The 20,862-nt window shown below is 41.8% G+C and overlaps 1 protein-coding gene across 2 annotated transcripts; it reads right to left on the reverse strand.

The window, feature by feature from the left end:
- Positions 1 to 797: 797 nt before the first annotated feature.
- On the reverse strand, positions 798 to 20,448 carry LOC311250536 (zinc finger CCHC domain-containing protein 24-like). Of its 2 annotated transcripts, none has more exons than XM_084342289.1 (4): positions 19,718 to 20,446; positions 18,209 to 18,409; positions 5,402 to 5,566; positions 798 to 2,898 (listed from the first exon to the last, which is right to left on the reverse strand). In XM_084342289.1, exons 1-4 carry the CDS (start codon positions 19,928 to 19,930, stop codon positions 2,785 to 2,787), a joined length of 693 nt encoding a protein of 230 aa, XP_084198415.1. In that variant the 5' UTR covers positions 19,931 to 20,446; the 3' UTR covers positions 798 to 2,784. The 2 variants fall into 2 exon arrangements, with proteins under 2 accessions (XP_084198415.1, XP_084198416.1); XM_084342290.1 differs by lacking the exon at positions 798 to 2,898 and adding an exon at positions 4,733 to 4,909 and having other exon boundaries at positions 19,718 to 20,448.
- Positions 20,449 to 20,862: the final 414 nt, after the last annotated feature.

Consider the following 20,862-nt stretch of genomic DNA (forward strand, 5'->3'; position numbering starts at 1 on the left):
GGATCCTACACACTGGACCTTTGAAACCAAAATCATTGATTCTTTTTGGCTATGTGGAGGCAGCTCAACCCTCTTCAGCTCTGCTTTTGGTCTCTACCAACTCCTGATGTAAAAACCTGGCTCTCTGGATCTCAGTATCTTGCCCAAGGATACTTTGAAATGTAGCTGGGGAGTCAAACCTGCAACCTTCCAGTTACTTAACAACCCACCTGAGCCACAGCCACCCTGTTTAATAGAAGCTGGTATATCGCTTGATATATATAATTTTATAGCTGCTTTGAGGTTAAGTTTTGCACCTGTCTGAAATAAAACTGTTTTGTAGTCGAAGGTGTGTTCATTTATTGGAGGTTCAGCAGCTGAGGAGTGAGATCAGTGTTCTTCATGTGCGTCTGTTTTCCTCATCAGCCTCTCAGCTGACAAATGATCTTATTCTGCTTCTGCTGATGTCTTTCTGGGGAAATGTTTCTCTTTTGGCGGTCAGGTCAGATTTTCTTTATCCTGTGTTACAACTCACTGTAGGTTCTGCTGTTGGTGATGTACGAGCGGGTGATGAAGCACAAACCTGTTTTTTGCTTTGCCATGAGTAAAATTTTACCAGATGTTTAAAAAATATAAAGACGTTCTGTTTAATGTTGTGAGGAGATAAAAAATGTGTAACATCTGGAGCAGTTGACGTTGTAGGGAGGATGTGGGATTATCAATCGTTAGCTAAGGACTTTCCCAAATCCAAACCGCCACATGGATGAATAAAAAAAACATGAATAACAGATCAGTAGAGAAACCAGGAACACACTGAATAAGATGTTTAAATACATTTTTAATACAAAAACATTTTAAGAGATCAAGGGCTCAAACTAAGGCACATTAAATGGCATTACACACATCTTAAACAGTTAAAAGTCATAAAGGTATTTCTGTTCCATATTCATTTATCATCACAAGTTCGTTGAAATATAAAAAGCCTCTAAAGCAACATGCACACACAACCTTCAACTCAATCCTTCATGATCTTTGGTACATTCAGATTCCTATTCTTTTTCCTCTCATTAGGGCCTGAGCACCGACCAGTGACGACTGAGGGAATGTTTTTTTTACTCAAACAAATTTAATTTTTGAGGTCTTACACAAGCTCGGAAACTCATGAAAAATTGCACACACTGCTTGTACGTGTTTTATTGTCTTTGGCCATGGACGGAGCAAAATGGCTCACTTGCGCCTCCTAAAGAGCAGCCCCTGCGACATGTTTCACCTAGACCTATGGTACGCATGTGTACTGCAGCTAGACCTAAACCTGACAGAAAGATGGAAGACATGAGACTCAAGTCATTTGGTCCAAATAAGTCATTTTTTCCAAGTGAAGACAAGTCAAGTCCTTATTTGGTCAAGTCACCCCCCAAGATACTAACTAAAAAAGAAAAAGAAAACAAAAACTAAACTGAAAACATAAAATAAACACAGATCAGTCAGTCGAGTCTTGTCTCAAGTCAAGTCGCTAGTCTTTCACTTGCAAGTCTAAGTCGAGTCTCAAGTCATTTATTTTTAGTCATGTAAATTTGCAAGTCATCAAAAGACGAGAGTCGAGTCGACGTCACAATGACTCGAGTCCACATCTCTGGAAGTCGGCCATTTTGAAGCTAGTGTTCCTTTTTTGCCATTTACTGGCAGTCCACCCTGAAAACCTTTATCTAACCAAGCTAAATTGTGAAGCTTTTGGTTTTTCGTTACATGCCTTTGCCATGGCAGAATGGCCATGGTAGCGTGGTTATGGCAGCATAACCATGTTCATATTTGATAATTGTCCTGAGGACATCTATGTGCCAGTTAGGAGTCGTAGTTACTGCGCCACCCACTGGCAACAGGAAGTTAGTTTTGTGTGACAATCAAGTACACAATAAAGTATTCTGTGTTTGTGGCGCCACATAGAGGACACAGAAGGTGACATTGAACTGCCTCATACAGTATGCACAATATATTAAAAACCAGTCATGTCAACCAGTCGGCGTCTGATGGCCCGTTCAACACTGCTCGCAGCTATAATGTTACATTTGAGACATAATGACCTTTGACCCCTTGAAAGGCACTTGGGTGAGTCTCTATTAGTCATACTGTAGGTGCCAAGTATAACTGTGCTGTTTTTTTCAGAAAATAAAAATGTTTCTACCATATTGCATTGATTTACAGTCGTGTACAACTGGAACGACAAACTACCTAAACTATGTCTTCAGAAACACAGGCACATATGTAGCATATAAAGAATAAATGTTAGTTGGCTAATATATTCCTTCACAAAGTGTAATAATCAACAAGTAATGGCTTTAATAATATATTCCAAAATTATGTACCCTCTAGTACTGAATATAATGCAGGTAAACATAAATCCTGCATATCTTTCTTAGTAAAGACTTGTTGCATATTTTATACAGAAAACATTTTTATATAACTTATTTCTGGAATATACAAACGTGTAAATGAGAATCTTCATCTGGAAGCTTCGCTGTCTTGAGTAAAGACAGACACAGAACTAAAGTTTCTTAATTCACAGTTGGTAAGACTTCAAAAATAATATTCACATGATAACTGAGGAAGCTACGAGAACCCAGCGAATGTAAAGTACTCGTCTCCACTGAGAGGCACTGTAGAAAAATGAGCCTCTTGTACTGAGAGTCACAGTGTCAAAGAGAATATAGCGTGAGAATAAACCGTTAGACGCATAACAGCACAAGTACGTTTTACTATCATGTATTTTTAGTCATTTGGAACAGTATATAAGGCGAGTGGAGCGTGTTATTGCTCGCGGCGGCAGTAGTAGCCGAGAACTTTGCATTTTTCACACAGGTGCTGCGGATGCTCTTTGCTCTGGTCCGACACGTCTAACCCGTCCGGTTTCTCCAGAGGTCGCTGAAACAAAGAAACAGAGAAACAGAGAATTTACTCTTATTGTTCATACAACTGCAAGGTTATGTCGCTGGAAATTCAAAGGATAAGTTCACTCAAAAATAAAATTCTGTTATTATCACTCAAATGCTGATGGGAAGTCAGGTAAAGCTCTATTTCACTTGTTTAGGAACGCTGCAACACCGTTTAACTGTGAAGCTCTAGAAATGTTTTGTGGACTACGTAACTTCACCTGACTTTCCATCGGCATGAGGCTGAGTAGATGATGACTGAACTTTCCTTTTATGGTGAGCTTTTCCTAGAAGTCCTTCGTTAGTTGACACATAGTGGCACCATGCTTGGACCAAAAAATAACAACTTGTTCTTTTGGATCATGAATGAACTTTTCACCAAACTTCACTGTCTATATTATGAATGTGGTGTTACCTGCTTATGAGGGTAAACGTTAACAAACGTAAACATTAGGGCCTGATCACCGACCAGTGACGATCGGTGGACTGTTTTCTTTTACTCAAACTAATTTAATTTTTCAGCATTTAAACAAGCTCGGAAACTCATGAAACTTTGCACACACATCACACGTGGTTGTATGTGTTTTATTGTCCTTGGCCATGGACGGAGCAAAATGGCTGACTTGCGCCTCTTAAAAAGCAGCCCCAACAACAAGTTTCACCTAGACCTAGAGGAATTCGGTACGCATGTGTACTGAGCCTAGATCAACATGACCTAAACCTGACAGAAAGTTGGAAGATATGTGACTCAAGTCATTTGTCGAGTCGAGTCAAGTCTTTAATTGGGCCTTAAAAGTCCAAGTCACCCCCAAGATCTTAAAGGCCTTGATACCTGTCTAATAATGACCTGAACGGCGGCGTGGACAACAGTCATAGCGCGACCTACTTGCAACAGGAAATGTCAGCCAGTTGACCAGATCTACCTGAAGTTTGGTCTGAATAGTCTCGAGTCATTGATGGTGGTTGCCACGGCAATGCATTATTCGCCATCACACAGGAAGTTAAACAGTTCAATCTGCTCCGAATTTCATGTTTGATAATTGTCCTGAACTGATGACATCTACGTGCCAATTAGGAGTCGTAGTCACTGCGCCACCCACTGGCAACAGGAAGTGAGTTTTTGTGTGACAATCATCATTTGAGTTACGTGAAGTTTTCATGTTGTGGTCTCCACTTGATATGCAGGACCATAAAGTATAATTAGTCTGTGTTGTGTGGCGCCACATAGAGGACACAGAAGGTGACATTGAACTGCCTCGTACAGTATGCACAATATATTAAAAACCAGAGTCATGTCAACTGGTCGGCGTCTGATGGCCTGTTCCAACACTGCTCGCAGCTATAATGTTACATTTGAGACATAATGACCTTTGACCCTTAAAAGGGCCATTACTTGTTGATTATTCACAAAGTATAATAATCAACAAGTAATGGCTTTAATAATATATTCCAAAATTATGTACCCTCTGAATATAATGCAGATAGACATAAACTCTGCACATCTTTCTTAGTAAAGACTTGTCGCATATTTAATACAGAAAACATTTTTATTTAACTTATACCTGGAATATACAAACGTGTAAATGAGAATCTTCAACTGGAAGCTTTGCTGTCTTGTGTAAAGACAGACACAGAACTAAAGTTTCTTAATTCACAGTTGGTAAGACTTCAAAAATAATATTCACATGATAACTGAGGAAGCTACGAGAACACAGCAAAAGTAAAGTACTCGTCTCCACTGAAAGGCACTGTAGAAAAATGAGCCTCTGGTACTGAGAGTCACAGTGTCAAAGAGAATATAGTGTGAGAATAAACCGTTAGACGCATAACAGCACAATTACGTTTACTATCATGTATTTTCAATCATTTGGAACAGTATATAAGGCGAGTGGAGCATGTTATAGCCCGCGGCGGCAGCAGTAGCCGAGAACTTTGCATTTTTCACACAGGTGTTGCGGATGCTCTTCGCTTTGGTCCGACTTGTCCCTTTTCTCCAGAGGTCGCTGGAACAAAGACACAGATAATTTACTCTAACTGTTCATACAACTGCAAGGTTATGTGTCTGGAAATTCAAAGGATAAATTCCGTTATTATCTATTCACTCAAATGCTGATGGGAAGTCAGGTAAAGCTTCGTATTCCACAAAACATTTTTGGAGCTTCACAGCAAAACAGTGTTGCAGAATTCGCTGCAACACGGTTTAACTGTGAAGCTCTAGAGATGTTTTGTGGACTACGTAACTTCACCTGACTTTCCATCGGCATGAGGCTGAGTACATGATGACTGAACTTTCCTTTTATGGTGAGCTTATCCTATAAGTCCTTTGTCTGTTGACACATAGTGGCACCATGCTTGGACCAAAAAATAACAACTTGTTCTTTTGGATCATGAATGAACTTGATCACTAAACTTCACTGAAATCAGGTCACATGGTTGTAAGATGTTACTTCCACGTTTTCTCATACCTTCCGTCTATATTATGAATGTGGTGTTACCTGCTTATGAGGGTAAACGTTGATGTGGCACTTGATGCATTCTTGCCCCATGTTGGCCCAGGAGTTCCCGCTCATCCACTTCCTCTTGCATTTGGGGCATTTGTATTCACCGAAGCACCTCTTCTTTCCCTGATACGGGGTCAGGCCTTCACCTTTGGGTCGAGCCTGAACAGAAATATAAAGAAGACAGCAACTTTTACATTACTGACCATGTGTGCAACACACTTTAACAGTGCATTATGTAAATTAGTTGGAAATATTAAATAAATAAAAATTAAATATTAAAAAAATAACAAAAATTATCAACAGACTGTGATGAAATAGCAGTTGCACAGATATCTACTGAAGTTAGCATGCTAACCAGCTAGCCCCAGGCCTGAAAACCTCTTTCTCCCAGTGGTCCAATGATTCGTGCTAGCGGGGGGAAATGTCAACACTCCCCCAGTGCTCAAAGCTCACAGTCCGGACCGCTAACTGTACGGCTAACTGAGCTAACAGCAGCAACTGTTTACAGCAGTTAGCAGTAACTCTGTGCTGTCCCCTATTTGTTTTGAGTATGGATTTGAAATGCAGCTAATTCTTGAATATTGCACCTTTAAGCTGGCCGTGTTACATAAATGCTTAAAATAATACATTTCTACGAGTGTAAACCTTAGTTGTGTAAACATTTGGGCTTTTCCCTCTCACCACCTTTGTCTGGAAGTGACTGGCTGACCTATCTGTTTTTTTTAGACTGCAGCCAATTCAAAACTCTGCTTGATTACAACAGGAAGTGATAGCAGCTCTGTTGGTGGTCAAGAGGGTCCAGTTTACAAAGTAGTTTTTCTCAGGAATGACATGATTATTTATGGTGTCTGTCAATAAAAGTTAAGGAGCTCATTTGCTTTGATGCTTGATAAACACTTACAGCCCTGGAAGAGAGAGCTTTACATTTCCAAAGAAGCCTTTCTTATCTTATCTCAACTACGAGTGTAGACGGACGGCGCAGGAATAAAAAAACAAAATACTCCTTGTTCTATAGAAGAAAAACAGAAGAGTTGTTTCAAGGGAGTTGGGATATATTGTAATGGTTCGGTATAATTTATTTGTTTGGCTGAAAAGAAGGAGTCTCAGCTTTCCCATTAGAAATGAACTCCCTCCCTCCAGCTGTGTTCCCGTGGGACCATAAAGGAGGCCCTGGCCTGTGGGGGGACCAATGGGAGAGGCCTCCCTGCTATAGGACAAATACCTCAGGCTCTCAGTCATCCCTCCCAGCTGGCCACGACCCACCAATCAGGACACAAAGATCGTAGCAGGGAGGAAATAAAACCCAGATGAACTCTGCACTTGTATAACATGACAAAATCCAAAACCCATCACGTAGAAATCATCTCGACAAGACTGGTTTAAATTAGAAGCACCTCGGCTGAAAAGTAGGGCAAGTCAAAATTAAGACCGAATCCAGCAGAGGAGTGCACGTCAACTCTTGTTTTGATTCACAGCAGGAACACATGTCAGGTTCATACAGATCATTTTGTTCATTTCCAGGTCTACATCTGTTTCACGAAACACATTCAAGGTTCCAACGGCCGCATCTCTAACTGTTAAGGTCACTGTGAAGCACTCTGAGGCCTGTGTTTGCATCATTCAGCCACCGTGAGGCACTGTGGGAGGTCACTTTTGATCAGGCACCCACAGGGAGAGTAGACAGAGCATCATCTTCCTGAGGGAGGAAACAGCTTTCACTCTGCAGAACAAGCAAAACAAACTCTACCTAAAGTCTGGAGCCCACAGGGCAGCAAAGGCCACGGCGCACTCCGGAGTTTCCACCGGACCTATCGGAGATGTGCCACTGACAACCGACAAATGAAAATCACACTCATGACCCGACAGTGAATGGAAGCTCTAATGAAAAGGAGGAAAGTTTGAGTGAACGCAGAAAAACCCACAAAAGCAAACCTCAAGTTTTCCACGTGCATGACACAACTCATTGTCTGTCATAGAGGTGCAACTCGACAGTTAATGTTTAATCTTTTATCAAGAGCAATATTCGGGACGGGTGAACCACAAAACTATGATAAGATAGAGCAACCAAAAGATGCCAAAACAATGAGCAATGTTTCACTGTACACATATATAACATGTGTTTGAGGTATTTGGTATATCAGTAACATGATACAGTTATATCATCATAACACTTTTCACAACAACAGTGCAAGCTTCTCTCTAAAACCCTCATCGTACCAAGTCTTAGCTCTTCACTACAGACACAAAAACGTCTTTGAAAAGCACACGGGGCAAATCTCACTCTGCACTTGTGGAGTAATCAAATGTAATTAAAAAGTTGGGACAAGTTGAGAATGCTTTAACTTATATGCAGATCGAAAAATTGCAAGAAAAACTCGACATGCTGCGCCAGACCCCAATAACACCAAGATTTGACGCTACAGGAGTGACCACTTCAAATTTTATCATTCATTTTAACAGCTGATGTTGATTGTGGTTATAGAGCAAAGTATTCGAGAAATTTGACCTGATTGGGTATTAGTATTCATCCTGAGGGGGAAATGAGTGCCTGTACCAAATTTCATGCCAATCTGTTCAATAGTTGTCAGGGAATTTCACTCTTAACCACAAATATGGAGGAAAAGTTAAAAGGATTCATCGTGTGGGAACCATGAATGTAGGGGAGAAAAATGATATGCCACTTCCCTCAGTAGTGGTTTAGAAATTTCACAGGATAAATGAAAACTTTAACCTGCTGGTGGTGCTACACATACAGTCAAGGGATCACCAAAGCCAGTAGGGTTCATCCTATGGGGACCATGAATGTCCATTCCACTTTTATGTGAGTCCAACCGATCGCTGTTGAGACATTTCATTCTAAAATCACAAATTTGAACCACATGGTAGCGTCGCCATGAGTCTTTAGGATACATCCTCTGGGGACCATAAGCGACATTCCCCTGGCGATGCACCAAGGTATGATGTTTTGAAGGCTTTGTCAAAGTTTTTCATTTGACTAACATGTTTTGTTTTCTGGCCTCCTTCTCTCCGTCGCACAATAACAAGTTTAACAAACAGCACATTTTCTCCAGACAGATTCTTCACATCGAAGATCTTAGCAGCCTGTAATCACATGTGAGAAACAGTTTTGTTTCAAAGTAAAAAGACATCAAATTTATTTCTTATGTGCATTACAACTCATCCCATCAAAAAGCCATAACTGCAGTTGTTTAACTTAAATCAGCACCAGAGAGCGCAGAGCCATGTAAAGCCAGATTTGAAGTCTGCAGCAGATAAGCTTGGCCCAGATCCTTGTAGCCTGGTGAGAGAGGCCCGGGAGGTTGGTTGCCTCCCTCTGCCATCATCTGGAAACCATCAGGATAAACAATGGACTACTCCAAATCCTCACCCCTCCTCCTTCCTTCTCTTTCCCTCATTCACTCTCACCCCCACTTCCATACCCCCATGACACATTCATCCTGGAGTACACAGCAACACCGAGGCCCACTGGATACCATGTGGTCAATTACTCCACACTAACAAACCCACAGCGCTCTCGCTCTCTCCCTCGCTGGGTTCAATTTGTATCGGACCCCCACAGCATCGGGGAGAAGCCCAGCTGTTACCAAAGCAAAACAACACATTCGTGTTTGGACTGAACCCCACAGCAAAGACTCCTGTGTCGACAACTTTTCATTATCTTGTGAAATCACTGATCTGCAGGAGGGTTTAAAACAACAAACTTGTGACTTTACATTTTCCGTCGAGACAAAGTACTAGAACAGCTAGATTTTTCTATGGAAGACAATCATCACTGCATCAGAAGACAGATGAAATGATTGGGTGTTTCCTTGTTTTTTATCTGTTTTATATCACTGTTAAATAAACATCTTTCGGTTCTGGTGGTGTTGGTTGGGCAGAATGAGCTATCAGAAGACGTCACCTTGGACTCAGAGGTAAAAGTTGAGTGTTCGTTGCAGCCCTATTTCTTTTTTAGTCGTACATCACAAGCACACAGAATGATTTCCTCACACTCACGTACGTTTTACTTCCCAGGACAGTCATCCACCAACACACACTCTCCATCCAGAGTGTGACTGAGCTCCAGTTCTGGCTGTGGTCAAACAGCTGTAAACTGGCGTTGTGTTTCACAAAGAGTGAATGACAGGCGCAGATGGGCTGGCACACAAACAAGAAGTGCAGCAGCAGAATATTCCCAACTTCAGCTCAAAACACAGCTGACCTGAGAGTCAATCACAGTTATATTCAGTAGTAGAGCAGCTATAATCAGAGTTGTACTGTGAAAATGAGTCACTGCTGTACTGTCAATGGGGAAAACATAAGAACAAACGATTCTGCAGTCACATTTTGGGTCGGTTGCGAACCGAGGAAACTGACTTTCCAGAGATTAAAGGAAAGCTTGTTTTCAGTTCCATGTGTTTAATCCCTTTACGCTCCAGTACGTTCCTTAACAACAGTCTTTCATTTGCATATTTAGGACCGGATATGAGTGACACGATCACAGTTTGATTGCAGACATCACATGTTCTGCTCGGATGCGCCTCGATGAAGTTGTAGGGGTGAATTTAAGTGTGTCCCTGTCTAATTCCACTCCTCTCTCCTACCTTTCCTCAGTGACATTCCCTCTCCGACTTGTTGCTGAATCTGACACAAAAGCCTTCCTTTTGGTGGTATTTAAGGAACGAGCTAATTAATTGGTAATTATACAACACAGGGTTGCATAATGAAATGCAACACGAAACACAGAAAGTACACTACAGTTATTCATAGTAGTTCAACATCAGCTCTGGAATGCAGATTGCCTACTTTTTTTTCTCATTTTCTGAATTTCACAAGCATAGACCACATGTACATTATGCCCATACTGTTGCCAACTACCTCCTTAACAGCCCTGCTGAACCAAGTGTAGGCTCTTTGCCAGCATAAAGCATAAAATAAGAATCCATAAGGTATATAAAGCCTTTTATAAACTCTGTGAGGGGTCTCTCAATCGACACACATAATGAATGCGGGATCATGGCACTTGTTGTCTTCACTGTTAAACAACCACCGCTGCGAATAAACATTGCTAAGTGGCAATTGAAGTCATGAGCACTCGCACTTGACAGTCTGTCTCAGTAACACTGATGAAAGCCCAAGGCTGAACTGGGACTGTTTTTGCTATGCATTATTGAAAACTATTACATACTTATTTGTGAGTGCAGATGACTTAATTTGCAAAATCATACTCTAAAGTCGTTTGAGTTGAGCACACAAGTTCTTTCGTTTGAGAAACTCAGGCAGGAAGGTTTGCGAACAAGGAAATGTATTCAAGTTTTATTCACACGTTAAGTCTTTCTTTAACTTCTTTCCTCTGTTCTGCACCAAAAGTTAACGGGGTCTATTCCAGGGCCAAGATACATCCTCCATCCAAGTTTCATGGAAATCTGTTGCGTACTTTTTGTGTAATCCTGCTGACAAACCAACCAACCAACAGAAAAACCCAGATATGGAGAACAAGAATCCATATTTTGCCTCAGCAAATGTATTATTTCGTCATAATTTTGTCATAATTTGAAATTTTACCTCAAAAACCCGAACACTGATTTGGCGCCCAAAATCCAAAAATGTGTTATAACACCCAAATATCCCAATCTCACTTCCCTAAAGATAAATCAAATAATAATAATATAATAAAAACTGCATCAGGAGACAACCCAGTGGATATATACTGTAACTCTAAAACAAGGATATGTGATCAGACTCTCAAACTCTAACTGCTGATGAAGATCATGTAATATAACTGAAAGCTCTATAACAGCTACTTAATCATCCTGGTGAGATTGTTTTGTTTGCTGCTGTTTCCAATTAAGGTTTCAGAATGAACCTTAAGACAAACGTAACAAGATACAAAGAACGTATAACTTAAGATGTGTATTTAGAACCCCAGGACAGGGAAACATATCATTTCACACTCATTTCCCTTTCCTTCCCCTCACATGTCACTGAATCTGGAAAAACTGTAATATACAATGAGCAAATCCTCCAGGAAAAGTGATCATATCTTTAAAACATGCAGCCACACAAAAACTGAGCTCTGCAGCATTCCTGTCCTATATATTCATTAGCTTTGAGCAGCTGAAAGCCATTGTTTATCAGAGCGAGCCTATCTACCCCACATTCCACAGTTTCCTCTATCTTGCTCATCCTCCTCAGCAGATGATCCGGCCAAAACCAACAGGCAGCAAACTGAGGACAGATAAGACATTTATCACGCAGTGAAAACAAAAGGACCAGACAGTGTTGCTTGAGATTCACCAGTTACATGTTTGGCTATGAACTTATCATTATCAGTATTTGTACCAACATCGTATCAGCAGAAAAATTGTGAGATGAAACAGTTATTCTGGCAATTGGGTTGTGCAAACATGCAAAGGCAGATTTTTTTGGCCATTTGGGGGCAGCAGAAACAAGTTGTTAACACATAATTGACATATTATCATCTTTGATATGCCTGTTAGCAAATACTTTTATTCTTTTTGTTTAATTACTCTTTTAAAGTTGTGTTTCTTGCCACTTGGCGAAAGTCAGTCCAAAATTCACTCTCTTTTAGCTCTGTTTTTGGTCTCAACCACTCCATTCCTGAGAAAATATCTGGCTCTTTAGCAGCTAAATGCTCCACTATGTTTCCCAGCTAGTTGCTAACTGTGTCTGTCTGATGTTTGGTGCTGAGCTGGCAGTGTACAGTGGGTCTTTAGAGCGTTTTCACTAAGAACAGCTACTTTCTGGAGCCAAAAACGACACTATGAGAGTGGTGAGAGTGAACTAAAAACGAGCTCTGTGGAGCTAAGGCGAGCAGCAGATGATGGGGATAATTCTCTGTAGATTCATTACTACACTCAACATGACCTATTGATGCTATAAAAGCATGGGGTGTAACCGCTTTAAAAGAGTAGTTCAACATTTTTGGAATATTTGGCTTCACACTTTGTTTTTAGACAGAGTCATGCTAGTGGTTTCCCCCTATTTCCGGTCTGTATACCAACGTAAGCTAACCATCTCTTGTTGCGTCATATAATAGCAGTATCAATCTCCTTAACTTTTGGAAAGAAAGCCCTTTATGTTAAAGGAAGTGTTTGACATTTTGGAAATAACTTATCTGCTTTCTTGTCAAGAGTAAAACACTCTCATGTCTGTTAGTTTGAAATCCAGACTCTGTCCAAGGGTGACAAAATCTACGGACAAGCTCCTTTAAAGCTGAGTAATTAACATGGTGTAACTCATCAGTTTAATTCGTTCAAAAAAGAAAATTACAATCAAAACAAATCTCCATTTTTAGAGGGGTTATGTGCAACACTATTTCTTGGATAATGTCAAAATAAAGTAACAAAATAGAGCTAGAGGAAATTGAATAATAGGATGAAACACTGATTATCATCTGTTTTCAGTTTATAAAGATCAGAATTTCTTATGTCAGCCCTGCAACTATCAAAAGTCCCTCTGTCCAAAGTTATTATGAAAGCAGGCTTTTCCCCCTCCATTCAAACAAGATTAAACTGTAACTGTAAAGACATACACCCACTTCCTGTTCCCAAAAACACATTTCTGGATGCCGACATCTCCGGGAAGCTGCTCGCTGGCCCTTTAAACGAGCGTCCATCGGACAGCTAGAGAGAGACGCCGCTGACTGCAGCCAAGCAGAGCTGAGCGAACAATACAGCCTGACTTCCTGACCTTTGGTTCCACAGCCCCTCTGGAGAAACAATGCCCTCCTTATTTAGCCCAGGCTCTTCCCACCGTACACCCATTTACTGTCAGCACACTGTCACTTGTGTGTTCTCTTTACAGTAACCGCGTTCAGCTGCTTAATTGGCAAGGGGTCATTAAAATGTTGTGACCCCAGGTAAAAGGGTGAAGGTTGTTAAACTTGCGACACATTTGGTTAAAAATGGAGGACGGATGATTTTCAGCTGAATTTAATGCGACTTTTCTGCAACTCAACATATAGTTAGACATCAAAAGTGTACCAAACGTAAATATTTCAGTTGTCAGGAGCTAAAAATGCCTAAGATTCCAACTAACAAGAACAAAAAGCAGTTTGTTCATTAGTTACAGCTTCAGAAGACCGTCCAGCTCGACTGAAGAGGCCTTTTGTCATGACAACCGCTCCATAATCATTGCTCTGGATCGGAAATATTAGCAACACATGATAAAATCTGACATCATCTCTCCGAAGCGGACTGAGCGTGGCAGAAAGCCAGCCGGCAGAAATGCTTTCCAGATTTTGCACATTTTCAGGGGCGTGGCGGCGAAGAGGAATCGTAAATATCTCTGAGTAATCCTTTGACATCTTAACCTTCTGGTGAAGAGAGTAACCCAACTCTCCACTCTGCTGTCAACAGGATGTTTATCACAGCGTGGATAGCATATCTAATACCTTTCAGCATAGCTGCAATACAAATACACGGGCTCCACCTTTAACAGGCACTTTTTTCAGTATTTTTCATCACCTAAGACTTCCACAGAGGTACTGTGTGTTTCTTTATCAAAGTAGCAGACTTCTAGAGTTGACATGGGCCCCATTCCACCCGGAGAAAGGCCGTTAAAGGCCCCGCATACCCACTTCCTGTGTGCTTCTTCTCTCATCTTACTGAGCCGTGACATTCTTTGATTCCTGTCCACTGCAGCTCACCAGTACAAACCAGTCAGCTGTGGAAGTCTGCAACAAGCAGACCAAAGAAACTCGCTGCTGCTAATGTGATGTTTTATATTTCTCAATGAAAAAACAATTTATCAGGGGACTAATATACACTCTTTCATAAGTTAAGACAGCGTGGTATACAGTATCTTTGAAACTGACTGACCCACAGTCACACTCACTTTCCGGCCAGGTGTGCGCAGATGTGAAAATGTTAAGAGCTATAAGCTCACTGCAAATGATTTTCTCCACATTCCTCGCATTCCTCCACTGTCTGTGTTCAGTTCTGTGTGCTGCTGAGCTGCACCAATCTCCTGCGTGTTGGCACTGATGGAGAGGCGACAAGCTTTCAAAGACGAGTCAAGAGGAGAGAGCGATCAGATGGGGATCAAGTTCTTAGTAACGGATGGGACAGATGTGAGCTGATAGCCTCTCTCTACATTTCTGCTCCTTGTGTTTTAGTTACAGGTATGTTTTGGAAAAAAATGCATATTTTCTTGCTTGCAGAGTTAGATGAGATGATTGTTAAGACTCTCTGCCAGGAGATGGTTAGCTTAGCTTAGCATACAGACTGGAAACGGTGGAAACAGCTAGCCTGGCTCGTCCAGAGGTAACAAAATATGCCTGCCAAAACCTCTAGAGCTCACTAATTAACACTTTATCCACAAGTTTCCAGGGAAGGTCACTAGGGAAATGACTATGGGTGATACTTTTGGTGCTCATAGAGCAAAAACAACAAAGCAATAAAGTATCACAATAACTGACGCACTAGCAGCACTTTCAAGGCTTTAGCAGCATTAGCTTTGTGGCTAAGTATTCACTCATTAAGGTTGTTAACCTAGATCTTCATGAACGAATGACACACTGGACCAGTCGCTCTATGAATGAAGATTACCATGGAAAACGCTGGTTCCGGTTACGTGACAGGACACACCAGAAGGTTGAATGCCTTTGAAACATCGACTGTATAAAATATGGCCGGAGCTTCTAGGTCTGAAAAGTAAAGCCACCGTTATTCTTTCTAATGGCCAGCAGGGGGCAACGCCACCAGTTCCAGTACAAGTCCAATTGTATGTAAGCTTATGAGAAAATGACCCTACTTCTCACTTGATTTAGTACCTCATACAAACAGTTTACAAATTAGTTTATGGTCACAGTCACTAGTTTTAAGTCTCCTTTAATCCCGCATGATGTTCATTTTGTCAATTATAGTCCCATTTACAGTAAAATAGACAATAAAGCAGGGTATACTTTAGGATGTGGAGTCAGATCCAATCAGGACATCCTCCACAACTCAATCCCCACTTCTGGTTCTCAAAAGACCAAGTCCACAAACCAATGGGTGTCATCACAGGGGTGCAGACTATCCTGCACCCCCAACATCACCGCGGTGGCCCGATCCTGCAGATTTGCCCTCTACAACATTCGCAGGATCCAGTCTTTCCTCACAAAGGAAGCGACGCAACGATGGTCATCTCCCGCCTCGACTACTCCTCGCTCTTGGCTGGACTCCCAGCCTCTGCGACTAAACCATTGCAACGCATCCAAAACTCTGCAGCGCGCCTCTTTTCAATCTACCCAAACTCTCCCATGTGACCCCCCGCCTCCGTGACCTCCACTGGCTTCCTGTTGCAGCCCGCATCAGATTCAAGACCATGGTGCTGGCCTTCAAGGCCGTCAACCGAACTGCACCCGTCTACCTCCAAACACTGATCAGACCACACGCCCCAGCGCGAGCACTACGCTCAACCACATCAGCTGGCCGGCTGGTACCGCCATCTCTAAGAGCAAACAAAGACCGCCCAGCTAAGTCGCGACTCTTCTCTGTTCTGGCGCCTCAGTGGTGGAACGAACTCCCGACCAACGTCGGACAGCAGAGTCACTCGCCGTCTTTCGCAAAAGACTCAAGACTCACTTGTTCAGACTTCACCTCGACGCCGCAAAAAATAAAAAAAATTAAAAAAATCAACGTGGCATTTATGAAAGGTATCCTTGATAAATGGCAGCTACTTTGCTCGGAAGAGGGCTTGAATATCGTTTCTATCTTTTCTACTTTATCAACGGTTGTATGTTGTGGTTTCTTTCTTCTGACAAATGTACTTATTCTAAGTCGCTTTGGACAAGCCCCATTTAGGGCTTAATGCCCTAAATGTAAATGTAAGTGTAAATGTTTACAGTTGCTTTAAAATGAGCAAGGCTAGCTGTTTCCCCCAGTTTCTAGTCTTTATGCTAAGCTTCGCTAACAGCCGGCTGGCTACAGTAACATATCGCTGTACTAGACCGTAAGAGTGGCATCAAACTTCTCATTTAATTCTTGGCAAGAAATCAAAACTTTGGCTTGAAGGTCATTCAGCAGGAATTAAACACACAGTAAGAAATGTGGCTATTAACTGATCTGTTGCACCAGCAACTACAAAGAAAGTAAGTTTACCTTCCTAGAACGACGTTTGACACGCTTCATAATGGTATTTTTACCATTAACACTCGGGCACAAGTTGACAGCTGGGGTCGGTCAGTTTGAAAACCGAAAGTATCCAACCAGTAGGCTAAGCCCCGCCCCTTTCACTTTACGTGATGCACTAATAATAACAACAACTGAATTAGGTATGACTCTTGTTTATTACATTTTTTGGAACACATGTAAATAAATAACACTACAAAATAGTATACCTTGTATCGTTTAGACAATATACAGTACAATTAGCATAAACAACTATAAACAGGAAGGACATCCAGAGGTTTCTTGACTGATTATAAACACAGGTCAGTGTTGGCCAACAGGTTAGGCTCTTGATGTCAGTGCTGTCTCAATCCTCTATTGTTTCTGCAGTGATTGTCCTGTAGAAAGAATAGCACAGTTACTTATCTGACAGTAAATTCAGCTTTTCAAGGACCTTGAAATTACTTTCAATTCATTATAACACCACAATTGTGGGCAGCTTATGTGATGGGTGGCAAGCGATTATTTATAGGGATTGTTGGGTGCATTCTGTGTTTCCCATATTGTACTGTGGTCAGCTGACAGTCAAATCATGAATTGAAATGCAAAGTCTATTTTCTTTAAAAAAAAATGTCTTACTATTATGCAATAGTCTCAAGCAGTAAGCTAACATGTTAGGACTGCTAGGACCAGTGCTTGAAGCATTTTCCTGGTGCAGCTAATGAAATGACGCCATTCCTTTTCGTATTGCATCCCTGCTGAGGAGCACATTCATGCACATAAAGCAAACCAACTTGATATGAAAGAAGGACACGTGCATATATGAAATGTATCCATCAAAGACACATATTACATGAATAACAGTGGTCTGATCCATGTTGCTACAAGCATCAAGTTTGACTCACCTGTCAGACAGAGACTTTGCAGAAATAGTGGAAACAGCCGGGCTTGGTTCTGTCGTGAACTGACGCTTCCAGGGCTGGAAGTTACCGCTGGCGATGAGAAGTGTGGCTGTAGTTTCTCTGCCATTCTTGTCGTAAACAGTTATTTCACACAAGTGAATCCTCTGTTCGCCTCACAAAAGGAAGCAATTACACTTTACCGGCTCCTTCATATAATTGACCAGTCAAAGTTTACCAGCTATTTTGAACTTCTCCTTTTTGCTACCCTGCTTCTCGGACACATCCTGTCCATCAGTCATTTGATTATTTCCATTATACCTAACAAATGTCAGGCATTTCCCTCTGAACATGATCAATGGGGAACCGCAGCTGTGCATAGAGCAGCGGTAATATTTCTCTTGTGTTTGGAGTAGAGGTCGTGCCTAGTTCCACAGAGAAACCTATCATCTTTCATTAAGGCCCGCTCTGAGATCCGATCTGACATCTGCTGCTCATTACCAACCTGCGGTGGTACATCAAACTTAAATATGTGCTGAGGAATCCATTTCACACAGAAAAAAAGGATACAAACCTAATATTCTAACTTGGAGTTTATACTTTCATTACCATTACATTGAAAACAAGGGATAGAGAGTATCAGACAGCACTTCATATGTCATATTATGCATTTGATAGAAACCTCAAAATGGCCCACACTCTGCACAGCTGTTTCAGTTTAGCCTGCTGTCTGTGTGGATCTGCACCTGACTGCAATGTGCAACATCGCCGATTCGCTGGCTCACCTGAGGGCAGTCTTTGATGTAGTGTCCTTTGTTGAAGCAAAGGTGGCACAGGTAGTTGGGTGGCGGCCTTTTGCTGGGTTTGCGTGTCTCGGGGGACAGGGAGAGGTCTGAGAAATGGTCGGCCAGAGAGCTCAGGCCGTCCACGATGTTGTTGAGAGACCCGTAGGGCGAGGAGCTCTTGTAGAAATTGTTATTTAAGGCCTGTTGGAGAAAAGACCGAGAGGATGAATCAATGTTTGTTCGTTCTGATTGAAAAATTGATTTAAAGATGATTTTGATCATTTGTTTTTAAATTGTCTATAATGAGTCAAACAGTATCAGGAGTGTGATGCTAGACCATTGGACTGTCAAAACCTGGCACCTATATTACCCACAATGCAACTTAGCCACTGAGTGACATCACTGGAGGCAATTTATCAGATTACATGCAGCTTCCTCTGGAGCCACAAAGGCTTTATACTCATTTTTTCACATATGCAGTAGTCCTCCCCAAGACCTGTAAACACACTTTAATGTGTAAAATGTGTGGTGTCACCCTTTAAAGGATCAATTGTGCTGTTTTTCAACGTGGCAATTTCAGCTCTACACAAGCGCTTCTCATGTCACAAAAACACAGCAGATTATTGTTGCGACTCGACAATGAAAGAGCATTTCATCCGGCTCGTCAGTCCATCACCCTGATTGATTCTCCTGTTTGTCTCGGCGACAGTAGCCGACATTATTTCATTTCTGCAGATGCGCTTGCCTTTTCATGCATTGATGGTGTGTGGGGCCAATAGTGTCCGTTTCCTCGTCAGAACAAAATGCCTTTGTCATGCATTCTTCTAACTTGTTCTATTGACACGGCACAATCGGCATCATTGTGCCTCTGGAGGAGACGGGTGCTATGGCACCGCAGGGCAAACATGAAGAGGAGCAGCCTGCAGACACTGGCTGTTTACTCTGAAGGCATCACAGAAAGAGGATTGTGATCAGATGTGTGCATTGCAGTGAGTAGTGTTCTGCAGGAGACATCAAACTGCTGCATGTCTTTAGCATGTGTAGAGTGACAGTTTTGAATTGTTTCATTTTTTAAGTTAGGCAAGGCAAATGATACATTTTTAACTTTTTATGATTTGTTTCAATCTTTCCCACTTTCCCTGAATGTGTCAGTGTTAAATTAAGCAGCTGCACACTCCTCTGACCAAGCAGAGGCCGGCCAGGGTGAACTGTTAACATTTTTGAAAACTTTGTGAGAGCTCTTTCTCAACCTGCAGCTGCACACTGACACCAGAACAGTCTGAACACACTCAGGCACTATACCAGGGTACAAAACACATATTCATGTGCTACCCACTCACCCACTGCAGGCATGCAGGTGAGGTTTACTGTATGGGCAACAAAAATAACCTGGGGTGAAAAATGTGAGTATGGACATTCTTAGGAGAGAGGTTTATGACATGCAGCATGAAAAGAAAAGATGAATCAGTGGATACAAGTTGTAAGAGTTACTATGCACATGTGATGTACCTCATTTCTCAGATGGAAGAAGTTGTTGAGATAGTTGGAGCTCAGATCAGCTGCGCTGCGCTTGGAGATGTTCACGTCCTGAGGAGGAGTGTCCGACTCGGTCTTGAACGCATCAAAAGCACCGCTCTGAGTGTCTTGCAGAGACATATAGACCCAGTTGAGCAGCTGTGCAGGTTGGTACACAGGGGTACGGGTCTCTATCGCAGACATCATGTTGTATTTGGACGACAGACAGACTGCGCCACTTTGGAAAAGCACCGTCAGAACCGCCGGACTTTCTGGGTCACAAAACTCCTTTCAGTCATCCCCCTGCTTCGACTGGATGATCCTCGTGTTCACCTGTGGAGCCCTGGAGGACTCCAGTCACCGGACGACAGTCACGGGGGAAGAGCGCAGTGGAGGCATGAAGCGCAGCAGCCTGAATGGCAGCGGGGAGCTTGGAGCTGCGCTCCGGCCAGGACTCTGCTGCGTCACAGCGAATAGGAGGTCCGAGAGCAGCTCACATCTGTCTGCTTCACTTTGTCACTACGTGTTGAGTTACAGTTTATGTGAGAGGGACTATGACTGTACAGCCCTATGGAGGACAGAAAAAGTGTATTGCCAGAAACTGAACAATAAAAAGAAAAAGTTTTTAAAGGTGCACTGTGTAGTTTTGGGGAAGACATTTCAGTCAGAAGAGAAAGAGCTTCTTTGACTGATTTATTATACCTTAACAAACTAAATAAACAAACTGTCATTGTTTTCATGACTGAACAGACTGAATAAGCAAACCAAGCTTAAAGGACAACACCTTTGTTTATATTTGGCGGACCCTGCCACCTCTATAGCTTCAAACAGTGCTCTGGGGACCTTATTTTCCTCTGAGGACAGCTTGTTTATTCAGTTATGGAAAGAAAAAAAAATTCTGAGTTTGTATCATTAACTCATTAATACTGTAAATATTACAATTCTGAGTTTGAAACTACATAGTGCATCTTTAAGGAAAGCATGTAAGGTTGGTTCTTGTTATATTTGTTGATAAAGGGGGAAAAATGTTTTCCTCATTAGACTTAAGATTCATCACACACAACATTAAATAAAACGACACATCATGTTTTATTTTTGGAAATCTCACACTTCATGGTGCAAAGTCAGACTGACCATCA

The sequence above is a fragment of the Pagrus pagrus genome (genome assembly GCF_965226575.1).
Source record: "Pagrus pagrus genome assembly, chromosome: 21".
NCBI classification, from domain to species: Eukaryota; Metazoa; Chordata; class Actinopteri; order Spariformes; family Sparidae; genus Pagrus; species Pagrus pagrus.

Excerpts from the sequence above, each read along its gene's own strand:
- LOC311250536 (XM_084342289.1), bottom strand. The coding sequence starts at position 19,930 with ATGATGTCTGCGATAGAGACCCGTACCCCTGTGTACCAACCTGCACAG. Across the intron at positions 18,410-19,717 it reads TCTTCCATCTGAGAAATGAG|GCCTTAAATAACAATTTCTA; the intron begins GTACATCACATG and ends TTTCTCCAACAG. Across the intron at positions 2,899-5,401 it reads ACGTTTACCCTCATAAGCAG|CGACCTCTGGAGAAACCGGA; the intron begins GTAACACCACAT and ends TCTTTGTTTCAG.